The following is a 14,266-nucleotide window of genomic DNA, read 5'->3' on the forward strand; positions in this document are numbered from 1 at the left end:
AGTGTGGCTGTTGGTTTGTGTGCCGTTATGAGTCCTAGGGGTCGCAGTAGTCTGGCTGTCAGTTCCGAGATGCTCCTGATGTATCACTACTATCATAGGGCAAGCCAGACAGAGAACAGCCAGGGAATTCCTAGAGGCATGGCATTCATCCACAAACTCCATCAACAAACACATCAACCTGGACCCAATATACCAACCACTACAGCGGACAGCTGAAACTGACAACCGGAAGCGGCAGGGACAGACCAGTATAAACACCGGAGGAAACATCAAAGAAGCGCTTCGCAGGAGGCTCCCAAACACTGATGATGTCGCCTAGCCAGGGGACGAAACGTTTGCAACAAAAACTTCCAGCTCGGCGAACAGAACCACAGCATAAAAAAAGTACATCATTCAGAAAATCTCAAGATTCACTTGGGACTGATATCAATAAATAAGTTTAGGCAGACCAGCAATCAAAGGTTTTCTGCCATTCATTAAGATCATAGCTTGACGCGTGCATTATGAGACAAAAATCCTTTAATTCACTTACTGCCTAAATATCTATTTTGAAAGTATTCAATGACTGAACATCCACAAATTTCTTGTTAGAAAATTCCAAAGGTTCACAACCTTCAGATTGAAGAACTTTCTTTCCATCTGAGTCCTCAACATATGGTTATTTATCTTGAGACAACAGGACCCTAGCATTTTAGACACTTTAGCCGGAGGAAAGAGTTTTCCAGCATCTACCTTGTCAAGCTATCTTCTAAAAATGTAACTGCATCCATGAGATCACCCATTATTCTGGTAAACTTCAGAGAATGTAGGCCTGTTCTACTCAACTGTTGATCATACAACAACCTGTGTTCTTTTTTATCACCCCTAGAGTAGTTGGGACTTGACCTTGGGCCTATGAGTCCAGAGTTAGGGACACTACACGACAACCTTCTCATCCCAATTATTAATCAAGTAAGCCTGTGCTGCATGTCCTCTGTATTTCCTTTCTTCTATTACCTCAGGTAAGACAATCCTATGCACAGTGTTTAAAGGTATAGCCGTATACAGGGTAGGTAATTTCTGCTAAATCTCACTCTTTTGCAACAGCCCTGATGATGGATCAAAGCTGGACAGCTGGTTTGTAATGCAAAGTGAAGCCAAGAGCATGGATTCAATTTCTGTACCGGTTAAGGTTTCCATGAAGGTCCTAACTTCTCAACCTTGCCGGAGGAGTGATGAACCTCCGGTTAAACCAACACTAGTTGTCTCTGTAATGAGGGAATGCCAGATATGCTGAGTTTAGAACTTTGTCACTGAAACTGGCATTATCAGCAAATGTGGGTATCAACCCGTCTTCTTAATCATTGATACAAATTATAAAGACCTAAGAAGCAAGCAATGTTCCTTGCAAAACACAACTACAGCCTGCTATCCTTAAAATAACCCATTGTTACACCGCATAAATGCAAACTCTTTATTATGGATGTTAAACTGAAATTTTATCTAATTGTCATTTTGTTTCTTTTAAGGTACCTTCATTCAGAACTAGCAGTAATGACATTTGTATAAATTAATGTATCTTTGGAGTATTGTTCTAGTTTCCTTCTGATGTGGAGATGCCGGTGTTGGACTGGGACCGAAGTCCTGACAAGTGGCAGCGCTCCAAAATCTTGTGAATTTAAATAAATCTGTTGGATTATATGTGACTTCTGACTAATTTCCCTCTGTTGGTTAAATAATCTGGTCTATGCAAATATGTTACAATCCAATAAACGTTACGTAACAAGCTGTAGTGCACTGCGTTATTGAATGCCTTTTGAAAATCCAAATATCCATTGGTTCCCCTTTATCCATACGACTAATTCCAGCCTTAAAAACTGAAACAAATTGAGCGCATACAATTTCACTTGCAGAAAGACACATTGATTCTTCTGAAATATCATATTCTTCCAATTCTCCACAGACCTTGTAATTTATTCCAGTGACTTCCCAGGCACGGAGTAGATCAGTCACTAAATGGTAAAGTGCCTGTAATTTTGGAGTCCCAAATACAGTGGAGTTTTAATAGTGGCTCAGTGATCAGTCCCCCAGACCCAGTGCAACCTGACTAACAGGCCAGGCCACCAACTGGGTGGAGAAGCATATCAGTGACATCATTCTACAAGATCCAAGCCAATGTATGCACTACCTTTGCAGCCCTGTCGTTTAACACTCTTGGGTGTAGGCCACAAGGCGCAGCAGATTAGTTATCTTTTTAGTCTCATTAGTCTGTCCATGACTTTCTCTTTTCCAATATTAATTACTTTAAAAGTTCCTCACGAAGAATAAATCCTTGATCCCTCACAGGGAATGCTGTCATAGCAGACCGCCTGAGGAGGAGAGTCGGAGGGTGGGCAAAGGAGAGTGGATCCTACGAGGAAGCTTGGCTGGTGGGTGGAGAGGAGGGTGAGAGGTATCAGGTAATGCTGCCAGGCGGGGAAGAGGGAGAACTCAAGCTAGTGATGGACTCGGAGGTTTTGGGGAGGGGGGCGCGGGGTGGCAGTGAGAGAACACCCGTTCTCGAACATTGACCTGTCCATCTAATTCCCTCCGAACGAAGTTGCCGCGTTTCTGCATACCTTGGACGCCCAGCCGACAGCAGCTCAGGTAGAAAGGCTGGATAACTTGGATCCTCATCATTATCGGGAAATTTCCAAAGCTGAGAAACTGCCCACAGCATTTCCAGCCTTGGCTGAAAGCTGGAATGAGTGTGGTGCTGGAAAAGCGCAGCAGGTCAGGCAGCATCCGAGCAGGAGAGTCGACATTTCATGCATAATTCCTGGAGAAAGGCCGAAACGTCGATTCTCTTGCACCTGCCGTGATTTTCCAGCGCCACACTCTCGACTCCGAGCTCCAGGTTCTCCTGGAGACTGGAATGAGAGGGTTCAGGTTGTGAAATAACTTTTTTCAGTCTTTGACCTGTCCACGTGACCCCAACCTGGCCCGTATGTTTTGTACTTCTGTCTCTTTGTAAATTAAGAACGAAAAGATTTTCAAACATACCTCGTATTGTGTCCGTCCCCGTCCCGTAAACAGACGCTATTCTCAAACTTGTGATGACACTGTTTAATAAAGAATTCCTAACAGCTTTCTTCACTGTGAAAGGCAGCTTTCTAAAAATGAAGAATAAATGCAGCGCCGTCCCCAATCAGTTCGGACTGAGATAGAACTCAAGAGGAAAGACTGGTCATAACCGAGAATGTGGGCTGACCACCTGTTTATGATGGCACTTCAGCGGCGCTGTCAATCAGATTTATTGCTGCTTTACCTCAGCTACTTAGAGATCTGTTGCCAGCCGTTCCTTCCCACGCATTACATATCAAAGTGCAACAGGTTCACCTTTAGCTACATATGCTGACTGATATTGGAGAGTGTTTCCCAGTATATGCGCTTGTCCTTTCTATCGGGCGAGGTTCTCACTGCAACTCCCCAATTGCAGGGGCTGGAAATTGTCTGAAACGTCTTTCAGATCCGGTGAAAGGTCACATAGTGGAAACGGTGGACTCGGTTACCTTACACACACGCCAAGCATTGATTTTATTATTTTGTCATTCCAGTTATGGCAAAATACTGTTTTGTTTCAAGACCCAACCGACAACAAACACAGACTTCCTCGTTTTATTGTTACCTCCAAAACACCATTGTCCAGTTTTCAAGTTGTTGATATCATTTGCAGTTAGTAAACGGATTCCTTTCGGCTCTCAAAGGGGTCTGGTGTCACATCCTGTCATTTTCAACTAATCCAGTCCAGGGGACATGCTGTCAGAATACCGGGTTTAAGGTTGTGCTGATAACTATTTATTTTGTTTAACTGTCGTTAATATTGTGGACATTGGCAGGTTTCCATGGCATTACCTACCTATCCCCATTAGAAAAATGTATATCAATTGGGTGTTATGAATTACAGTCATACAGCACAGAAAAAAGAGAAGCACAGAAGTAAAAGACATCTGCCATTCACCTTAGTTTGGTTTCAGGGTCAGCATGGACTAGTTAGATAGAAGGGTCCATTTCCATCCTGTATGATTATGACTCTAAGTACATGTCTATTGATTTAGTTGAATGTGCTAAGTTCAGGATTGCGACAAACATGAATCAAAAGTGTTTTGATTTCATCAGTGCTCAACTTGTGTGTTAGTATATGAACTACAGTTGTGCAGCTCAAAAGAGCTCATTGGCTACAGTCCAAGTGTTTATGAAACTGGGCCTGGCAATTCTCCAGAAAACTGCATTCATTTCAATGCAAGGGGCCTAACAGGGAAGGCAGATGAACTGAGGGACATAGGACTGGGATATCATGGTCAATACAGAGACATGGGTCAGCGATGGATAGGACTGGCAGCTTAATGTTCCAGAATATAAATGCTTTGGAAGGATAGAAAATGGTGGTGGTGGTGGTGGGGTGGGGAGGGGGTAAGCCAGAAAGGGTTTTCCTGGGAGTATACCAGGAAAAAGTTATTTGGGTGAAAATGAGAAATAAGAAAGGGATGATCACCTTATTGGAATTGTATTATAGACCCTCCAAAAGTCAGCAGGAAATTGAGAAACAAATTTGTAAGGAGATCTCACTTATCTGTAAGAATAATAGGGTGGTAATGGTAGGGTATTTTAATTTTCCCGATACACATTTAACAAAAAAAAGTCTGATTCAGTATATGGATGTACCAACGAGAGGTGCAAAACTTGAACTACTCTTGCGAAATAAGGTAGGGGAAGTCACCGAGGTGTAAGTGGGGAGCACTTTGGGCCCAATGGCCATAATTCTATTAGTTTTAAAATAGCGATGGAAAAGGATAGACTGGATCTAAAAGTTGAAGTTCTAAATTGGAGGAAAGCTAATTTTGCTGGTGTTAGGCATGAACTTTCAAAAGTCGATTGCAGACAGATGTTTGCAGGTAAAAGGGATGGCTGGAAATTGGGAAACCTTCAAAAATGAGATAACGAGGGCCCAGAGACAGTATATTCTTGTTGGTGTGAAAAGCAAGGCAGGTAGATGTAGGGAATGCTGGAAGACTAGAGAAATTTAGGTTTGAGTTAAGGAAAAGTAGTAAACATAGGTATAGACAGCAGAGATCAAGTGAATCTTTAGAAGAGTATAAAGGCAGTATGAGTATACTTAAGAGGGAAATCAGGAGGATAAGAAGAAGACATGAAATAGCTTTGGCAAATAGGGTTAAGGAGAATCCAAAGGGATTTTATAAATACATTAAGGACAAAAGGGTAACTAGGGAGAGAATAGGACCCCTCAAAGTTGAGCAAGGCAGCCTATGTGTGGAGTTGCAGGAGATGAGGAAGATACTAAATGAGTATTTTGCAATAGGATTTACTGTGGAGAAGGACACGGAAGATATAGAACGTGGGGAAGTAGATGGTGACATCTTGAAAATAGTCCATATTACAGGGGAAGTGGTGCTGGATGTCTTGAAACACAAAAGTGGATAAATCCCCAGAACCTGATCAGGTGTACCCTAGAACGTTAGGAAGCTAGGGAAGTGGTTGCTGAGCCCCCTGCTGAGATATTTGGATCATTGCTAGTCACAAGTGAGGTGCCGGAAGACTGGGGGTTGGCTAATATGGTGTCACTGTTTAAGAAAAGCGATAATGAAAAGCCAGGAAACTATCAACTGCTGAGACTGACATCGGTGGTGGGCAAGTTGTTGGAGGGAATCCTGATGGACAAGATTTATATGTATTTGGATAGGCAAGGATAGGGATAGTCAACATGGCTTAATGCGTGGGAAATGATGTCTCACTAACTTGGCTGAGGTTTTTGAAGAGGTAATGAGGAGGATTGATGAGAGCAGAGCGGTGGACGTGATCTATATGGACTTCAGTAAAGCTTTCGACAAGGTTCCCCATGGGAAACTGATTAGCAAGGTTAAATCCCATGGAATACAGGGAGAACTCGCCATTTGGATATTGAACTGGCTCAAAGGTTGAAGACAGAGGGTGGTGGTGGAGGGTTGCTTTTCAGACTGGAGGCCTATGACCAGTGGAGTGCCCACTTTAACCAGGAGGAGGAATAGATCAATACTGATGATTTGGAGATGCAGGTGTTGGACTGGGGTGTACAAAGTTATAAATCACACCAAGTTATAGTCCTACAGGTTTAATTGGAAGCACACTAGCTTTCGGAGCGACGCTCCTTCATCAGGTGGTAGTGGAGGGCTCAATCCTAACACAGAATTTATAGCAAAAATTTACAGTGCGATGTAACTGAAATCATACATTGAAAAATTGATTGTCTGTTAAGTCTTTCATCTGTTAGAATACAGTGATAGTTTCACTTCTTTCATGTGTAAATCACAAAACTTTTTTTATTAAAAAAGGTTGTATTCTCGGGTTAGCTGTTAACAATGGTGATAGCTAGATAATATGTTGAAGGTATTGGCCCCCTGTGTTCTCTGTCTATGCCATGATGTTTAGATTGATTCTAATCTAACCCAAGGTCCCGGTTGAGGCCCTCCCTATGGGTACCAAACTTAGCTATCAGCCTCTGCTCGGCCACTTTTCTCTGCTGCCTGTCCCAAAGTCCACCTTGGAGGATGGTCACCCGAAGTTCCGAGGCTGAATGTCCTGGAGCACTGAAGTATTCCCCAACTGGGAGGGAACTCTCCTGTCTGTTGATTGTTGTGCGGTGCCCATTCATCTGTTGTCGTAGCCTTTGCTCGGTTTTCCCAATGTACCATGCCTCCGATACACGTCTTGCAGCGCCTACCGTGACAGGGTTATATGGCCCTGCATGTCAGAGTGTGGACATAGATACCACCATTACACATGGGGACACCTCCCACCTTGTACATGGCAGGTACTCATGTGACTCAACCAACGTTGTCTATCTTATACGTGCAGGCAAGGATGTCCGGAGACATGGTACTTTGGGAAACTGAGCAAAGGCTACGACAACAGATGAATGGGCACCGCACAACAATCAACAGACAGGAGGGTTCCCTCCCAGTTGGGGAACACTTCAGTGGTCCAGGACTTTCAGTCTCGGACTTTCGGGTGACCATCCTCCAAGGTGGACTTCGGGACAGGCAGCAGAGAAAAGTGGCCGAGCAGAGGCTGATAGCTAAGTTTGGTACCCATAGGGAGGGCCTCAACCGGGACCTTGGGTTCATATCACATTATAGGTGATCACCATTGCACTACACACATACACACACACACACACTCCCACATGTACCCTCTCACAGACTTAAGACACTCTGCACTCACCACACACACTTTCTCACACTCACAACCCCCAACCCAGACAGACAGACACAGACAGACTGACAAAGACCCACATGCACACATATATTTTGTGGGGTGAATTTGTACTTGCAGGGTTACATTGTACTTTGCTCAAAAACTGCATGAATTTATGTAAAACTCCGTTATCTCACTTTAGATTAGAATCAATCTAAACATCATGGCATAGACAGAGAACACAGGGGGCCAACACTTTCAACATATTGTCTAGCTATCACCATTGTTAACAGCTAACCCGAGAATACACCTTTTTTGAAAAAAAGGTTTAGAACATAGAAAAATACAGCGCCCTTGATGTTGCGCCGATCCAAGCCCACCTAACCTACACTAGCCCACTATCCTCCATATGCCTATCCAATGCCCGTTTAAATGCCCATAAAGAGGGAGAGTCCACCACTGCTATTGGCAGGGCATTCCATGAACTCATGACTCGCTGAGTAAAGAATCTACCCTCCCTGTAGCTCAAATCCTCCAACCCTGGCAACATCCTGGTAAACCTCCTCTGCACCTGTTCCAGTGCCTCCACATCCTTCCTTTAGTATGGCGACCAAAACTGCACACAATATTCCAGATGCGGCCGCACCAGAGTCTTATACAACTGCAACGTGACCTCAGGACTCCGGAACTCAATTCCTCTACCAATAAAAGCCAGTACGTCATATGCCTTCTTCACCGTACTATTTACCTGGGTGACAACTTTCAGAGATCTGTGTACATGGACACCAAGATCCCTCTGCTCATCCACACCACCAAGTATCCGACCATTAGCCCAATACCCCGTTTTGTGATTTACACATGAAAGAAGTGAAACTATCACACAGATGAAAGGCTTAACAATCAATTTTTCAATGTATAATTTCAGTTACATCACACTGTAAATTTTTGCTATAAATTCTGTGTGTTAGAATTGAGTCCTCCACTACCACCTGATGAAGGAGCGTCGCTCCGAAAGCTAGTGTGCTTCCAATTAAACCTGTAGGACTATAACCTGGGGGTGTTGTGTGATTTTTAACTTAGACCAATACTGTTATCTTTCTTTGTAAATCACTAAAAACATTGGTTAATGTAAATACTCTTATTAGATTTGAAATTAATGATTGGTTGATGTAATTTGATGACCTCCTGCAATTCATTCAACTGGGTATTTTTATTTCTATATGAAGTGTCTTTAACGCTAAGCAGCAGAGTTCACAGGCCAAAAGTGACTGTACCTGAGGGTTGCTGTCGGCATTCAGATTATAATCTCCTACGAAACACCTGCTTCCTGCCTTTACTGACAGCTGCTCCCAATCTCTGGAATTTTGCATTTCCCACTCATCCTCCAACCCCAAGGTAAACCTATCAGATTATCCATGGCTGTTGTCAAACATCACTGCCAAATAATGCAACATTTTGTTCACTTCAGACAAAGAGATCTTTCTGAACTGATGAAAAACTCTAAATGAATGTAAAATAAACTTAACATGAGCCTGAAATAATAAAGCAACTTACCTGTACCTTTGGTGTGATCACCCTAAATATCATTAGTGATGCTTTAGCATCATGCTATGCTGTGAGCTTAAGTGATGCACTGGGCATTCAAAAATTGTTCATTTGAGTCCTGTGCTCTTAACTGAAACATGAATCAAATTGTCAAGATTTTAAAATAGCTGCAAAGATCATTCCTGACCTTGGCGCAAACATCTTAAAATTGAAATGGCAGGCATTTTTACCAGCTACATTGACTTTTAATTCTGCAGTTAATAGACAAACAAAAAAAAAGGATTTGTAGCCAATTTTCCACCATTTACAAGGCACAAGTCAGGAATGTGTTACAATCCTTTAAGTGTTGCTGGAGTGTCATTAACACAAGAAGCTTGACACCATCCAGAACAAAGCAGCCCATTTCACTGGCACCAAATCTACCGCTTTCAACATTCATTACTTCCAACAATAACACAATAGAAGTAATGTATACTGTAACAACTTCCTAAAGCATCTCAGACCGTACCTTCTAAACCAATGAACTCAACCATCTAGAGGAACAAGGGCAGCTGATACATAGGGGCACCATCACTTGCAAGTTCTACATCAAGCCAATTACTTTCCTGACTTGTACTCGATTGCAGAGTCCTATTGTCACTGAGTAAAAACCTTAAAACTCTCTCCCAAACAGCATCATGTGTGTACCTACTTACACTCTGCAGTGGTACAAGAAAGTAGTTCAACATCACTTTTACAAGTATAATTAAGATGGACAATACACATTTCCCTAGTTTGTGATATGAACATACTGTGAAAGAATTAAAAGAAAAATGAACAAGTAAAATTGTACAAAATGAAAGAAACAACTTTATTTCAATAAAGAAAAAAAATGAGGAAAAGTCAAGAAATCTGCCTGAACAGTCGATGGCTACGATTTCAATATTAAAGGACACCAACAGAAAACATAGTACAGATGCAGGTGAGACCTGGGTCACAAAGCATGGTGCAGATTGCTGGACTGGACAGGTTTATGATTAGGGCAGGTGGGGTGGTTCTACTATAGAAAGGAGTCAAGATCACCACTGAGGTGGTAGCTCAGAAGCCAAAGTTGACTCGCTGTTTAAAAATTCTTTAAGATGTTGTCTAGTTGTTTAGTTACATTTTACACACCCAGCCCTCACTCTCGTCATTCTACAGCCCTGTTCAACTTATGCTAATCCACCCATATTCAACATCTGTAAGCCTCAGGAATCATGTTCAGTTGAAATAAAATAAAATTCACAAAATGTATACAGCTTCACTAGATTAAATAAAACTTCTATTCATGAAAACCTATTCAAACCTCTCAAATTTCACAGCATTAAATTTCTTATAAAAACAAAACATCTCTCCTGCTGTGATACTAATTACAAAACAGTATGTTTAAGTATTCATAGAGAGCGAGAAATATCAATATGCAGCTATTGACAGCAATTGAAAGCTTTTATTTAAAACTCTCAACAGCATGAACTTCCCATTTTATCTTCACTTTTTGAAGGGCTATGGATTTAAATTATATCATGTCAAAACTGTTAGATATATTGTACCTGTTACACAAGTTCATGACTTCCACACAGTCAATTAAAGGCCCTGCTACAATCAAAATGAAATCTGATTGAACTCAGCACTAAGTTCAAATCTCCCTCATGCATGAATCACACCCTGACACCTCCCTCCTCCTGGCAAAAATTACATCTGTTAGAAACAAGGACAAGATTGCAAAATCCAGGTTTCACCAGCCATTGGGAAGAAATCTCAATGTGCGTGTCTATGTTAAAAAGTCAAGTCTTTAAACTGTATGGTCATTGTATAGTCAAGACAATATAAATCCAAACATAAAATTGTAAATCAGGCAAATTTTATTTTTGTTACACAAATAAAATGAAAACCTAAAATATTAAATAACTTTCCGGCTCTTGGAATATATTTTCAATTTTATCTCTTTGTGATAATGTGCAATGTATGTAGAAAAAATATAAAACATATACAAGTTAACCTGAAGTATTCATAAGTGGTTAATGCTAACCATAATTATTACAGGCTCCAATGTTCTGCAGTTTAACATGCTGCTTATATATGCACAAAAGGAGCACCGGTCCTGCTACCACTTCCAGCAGAGAATGACACAGGGCAAACATTAGGTCAGTAACAAAATGAATATTTGACCTGTAGTCAAACTCTCAAAAATGCAGAATTGTGTTCATTAAGAAACATAACTTGTTACAGAGATTTGCGATGCACTTTAACGATCATGACTTGGCCTGTCACATTTAAGAACTAGCACAGTGAGGTATTAATGCCAAGTTAAAATATCTAAGGTCTCATGTTAAACATCATTTATGTAATTCCAAGATCAGCAAATGACCCACAACGAAAATTTCTCATCTTGCCTGGTGAATCCAAATACGAATTACCATTATGGTATCTTTTCTGCTGTCAACACTGCAGATGCATGCTTACAAGCCTGAAAGAAAACAGTACTATTAATTAGTGGTATACAGTTCAGATCGATGTTTTAAAACAGGTCCCCCAGTTATTAAAATCTGAAAGCAATGTCATATTTTGAATTGTCTCAGATTATAATTTTCTTTAAAATCACTGAACACATGACTACAAAACGAAAAGGTTCCCAGATTTTAAGTTTTTTTTTTCTTTTCAAGCTCATATTGAAATTAAAAAGGTTAAAATCCAAACAGGTCAGTTGTTGAAGCAAGTAATTTGTAACAAAAAAAATCAATGTAGAGAAGGGAATAGCAATTCAGAAAAACTGTTTAGTTCAAGCAAGTGGAAGTGTAGTAACTTCAAGAAGACAACTCATAGGAGGGTGCAAACAACACAAATAATTGCAGAATTTGCTGGCACACTTTGCCACATATTTCAGAAGCCCCTTTTTTTTCCAGACCTAAGCAGATCACCAATATTTGGGGCGTCACGGTGGCTCAGTGGTTAGCACTGTTGCCTCGCAGCATCAGGGACCCAGGTTCAATTTCTGCTTTGGGTCAATGTCTGTGTGCAGTTTTCACATTCTCCCTGGGTCTGCGTGGGTTTCCTCTGGGTGCTCCAGTTTCCTCCCACAGTCCAAAGATGTGCAGGTTAGATGAATTGGTCATGCTAAATTGCCCTTAGTGTTAGGTGCATTAGTCAGAGGGAAATGGGTCAAGGTGGGTTACTCTGCGGAGGGTTGGTGTAGATTTGTTGGGTCGAAGGGTCGGTTTCCACACTGTAGGGAAGCTAATCTAATTTTAATATCCTTCTCAAATCCAAGATGAATTCAAATTTTGAAAAGCCCAAAAGGACTTGGATTTATATAGCATCTTCATGACACACAGGGTAGCTCCTGTATGAAATACAACAGCTAATTTCCATCTCATTAAACTCAACATGAGATCTTTCATACTCATCTGTAGGCAGACAGACCTCGGTATGGTACTTCATTCAATGGCGACACCTCCAACAGCAGTACCTGCTCCTTCATGACCATGTCAAAAATTACTAAACTAATGAAAGTATAATATATTGTTTACTGTGCTTAAGTTGAGCTCCATGAGATCTGGAAAGGAGTCACAGGCGTGGCAGTGTGTCTGCATATATATATGTGCATGTGTGTGTGCGCGCGCGAGCAACAGGAGTGGGGCACAGAATGAAAGTTGCACATTAATTGAAACCTCAGGGACATGGTTGGAGACTGGAGTATACATTAACAACAAGAATGGACTTACTTGAAAGAACATGCACATTTTTATAAGTCACTTACATTTTTCTCTTCCACTGTTAGAAAGCCATTCACTGCCACTATCTGATACTGCTTATGTTTCATATTTCCAATAAACCTACGAATCATTTTCAGATTGACTGCAGTAATATCACGATGCAAAAGCTTCTGCATTTCTTGGTTGCCAGGATCAAAAATCAAAAGGCAAAGCGTTCCATTCTTCCTTTCTTCTATGCCTATAATGGTTCGACTGTGACCTGAAGTTTCAAAAGAATTATAAAAGTTATTCTATTTCAAAGCAATGAAGCTAATTCAATTCAATTCAGATTAATGACAAAATAAAAACAAAATCTTTCAGCAATAGATTCAAACAAATTTAAAATAATATTTTACATTGTTAAAATTGTTTAAGCTTTTGTTCACTTGGCTACTTATTTCACCACTTTTATAAAAGCAGCTTCATTACATATTGCCAGATTAATTTGTAACATTTCTTTATATTTTCCATACAAGAGCTTCAAATTATTCATAATTTATGACTTAATACAATATCAATACAAATCTTGCCAAATGAATAGCTGCTAGGATCTTGACTTTTAAAAATATTGCCTTATGATGGCAGGAAAAGGGTTGGGCGTGACTGAAGGCTAATAAATCAATGAAAGTTTAACCATCCCATGCAATACTGCACTGTAAGTGTTTATGAAAGTCAACTTATCTAACTGTTTTGCTAGCAAAAACATTAATTCTAAAAACAAACTGCAGCTGCAAAGACCTGCATTTATCTATTGCTTTTAAATACTGTACTACTTTGTGTTCTCATTATTTGTTTATCATTCTTCTTTGTTCAAACTGTACACATTAGTATGACAGCACAGCACTTTTTGCCTTTTACAGAAGGCAGAAAATCTCTCAAATGATTTTGCATCGATTATACAGCAAACCTTTTATTGACCGGCACCTATGAGACCAGGAGTGTGCAAGTTGATCAAATATTCTGGACAATCAAGAGGTCAATGTCATTGCTGTAAAAACACACACTAAGTCATAGAACCGTAATGCAGGGAGTGTACACATCAACGTTACACTTTTAAAAAGAACACAACTTTGCCTTAAATAAAATGTATTGGCAGAGAGCCTTCTCACTCACACCCTCAACTGACTGCTTGGGCATTGTGGTATTTGAGGAGAAATTGACTCAACTGTTGATACTTCGTGTGGCCATTTCTTGGAACAAGATATTTACACTGAGAGAAATTAAACTATTAAATTCACCAAATTAATACAGTAAACTTTGCATTCTTTGAGGTATAGATTTCTTGCCAGTTTATCGAGCGTGCTGGTTCAGAATATGCAGGTTAAAACACAATTTACTGTGTACCATTGTTATGGGTTTGCTGCTAATGCTGGCCACTGCACGGTACTTATGAATTTATAGGCATTCCATTATTTATCATTGACTTGGTAAAGGAAACTACCCATTTGCCATGAAACAAACTTAGAAATGATGAGAGGAAGCTTGTACTGTAACATGCACTTAACAATCAATGTTGGATAAAAGTCAGATTAGGAATAAACAATTGAAATTGATCAGAAACTGAATGGGAAATAAGTCAAGCGTATGCAAAAGTGGTAAATCATTCAGAAATTACAGTCAACATCTATGCATGATGTGCAGGTGCCAGTATTGGACTGGGGTGGACAAAGTCATAAGTCACAAGACGTCAGGTTATAGTCCAATAGGTTTATTTGAAACCAAAAGCTTTCAGAACACTGCTC

General features: G+C 40.5%; 2 protein-coding genes across 10 annotated transcripts in view; both read right to left on the minus strand.

Annotated features, from left to right (window-relative positions):
* The window catches only part of LOC122546175 (amine sulfotransferase-like), a 120,593-nt gene extending 117,180 nt beyond the window's left edge, over nucleotides 1-3,413 (minus strand). Inside the window, exon 1 of one of the 5 annotated variants that reach the window (XM_043685007.1) lies at nucleotides 3,022-3,413. Coding sequence is in view for 2 of the 5 variants with exons in the window: in XM_043684981.1 (XP_043540916.1) it covers nucleotides 2,598-2,698 (101 nt within the window). In the remaining 3 variants the exon portion in view is untranslated. Of the gene's footprint in view, nucleotides 1-2,597; nucleotides 2,902-3,021 lie in introns of those variants that run through there. The other 4 variants (XM_043684993.1, XM_043684981.1, XM_043684998.1 and 1 more) reach the window with 4 other exon arrangements.
* Nucleotides 3,414-9,678: 6,265 nt separating this feature from the next.
* LOC122546224 (zinc finger containing ubiquitin peptidase 1) overlaps nucleotides 9,679-14,266 on the minus strand; it is a 54,177-nt gene continuing 49,589 nt past the window's right edge. For 3 of the 5 annotated variants that reach the window (XM_043685027.1, XM_043685023.1, XM_043685033.1), the window contains exons 9-10: nucleotides 12,530-12,744; nucleotides 9,679-11,239 (exon numbers count right to left, since the gene is read on the minus strand). In XM_043685027.1, coding sequence (XP_043540962.1) covers nucleotides 11,192-11,239; nucleotides 12,530-12,744 — 263 coding nt within the window. In that variant the 3' untranslated portion in view covers nucleotides 9,679-11,191. The remainder of the gene's footprint in view (nucleotides 11,240-12,529; nucleotides 12,745-14,266) is intronic. The other 2 variants (XM_043685016.1, XM_043685036.1) reach the window with 1 other exon arrangement.

The sequence above is a fragment of the Chiloscyllium plagiosum genome, chromosome 3 (genome assembly GCF_004010195.1).
Source record: "Chiloscyllium plagiosum isolate BGI_BamShark_2017 chromosome 3, ASM401019v2, whole genome shotgun sequence".
Lineage (NCBI taxonomy): Eukaryota > Metazoa > Chordata > Chondrichthyes > Orectolobiformes > Hemiscylliidae > Chiloscyllium > Chiloscyllium plagiosum.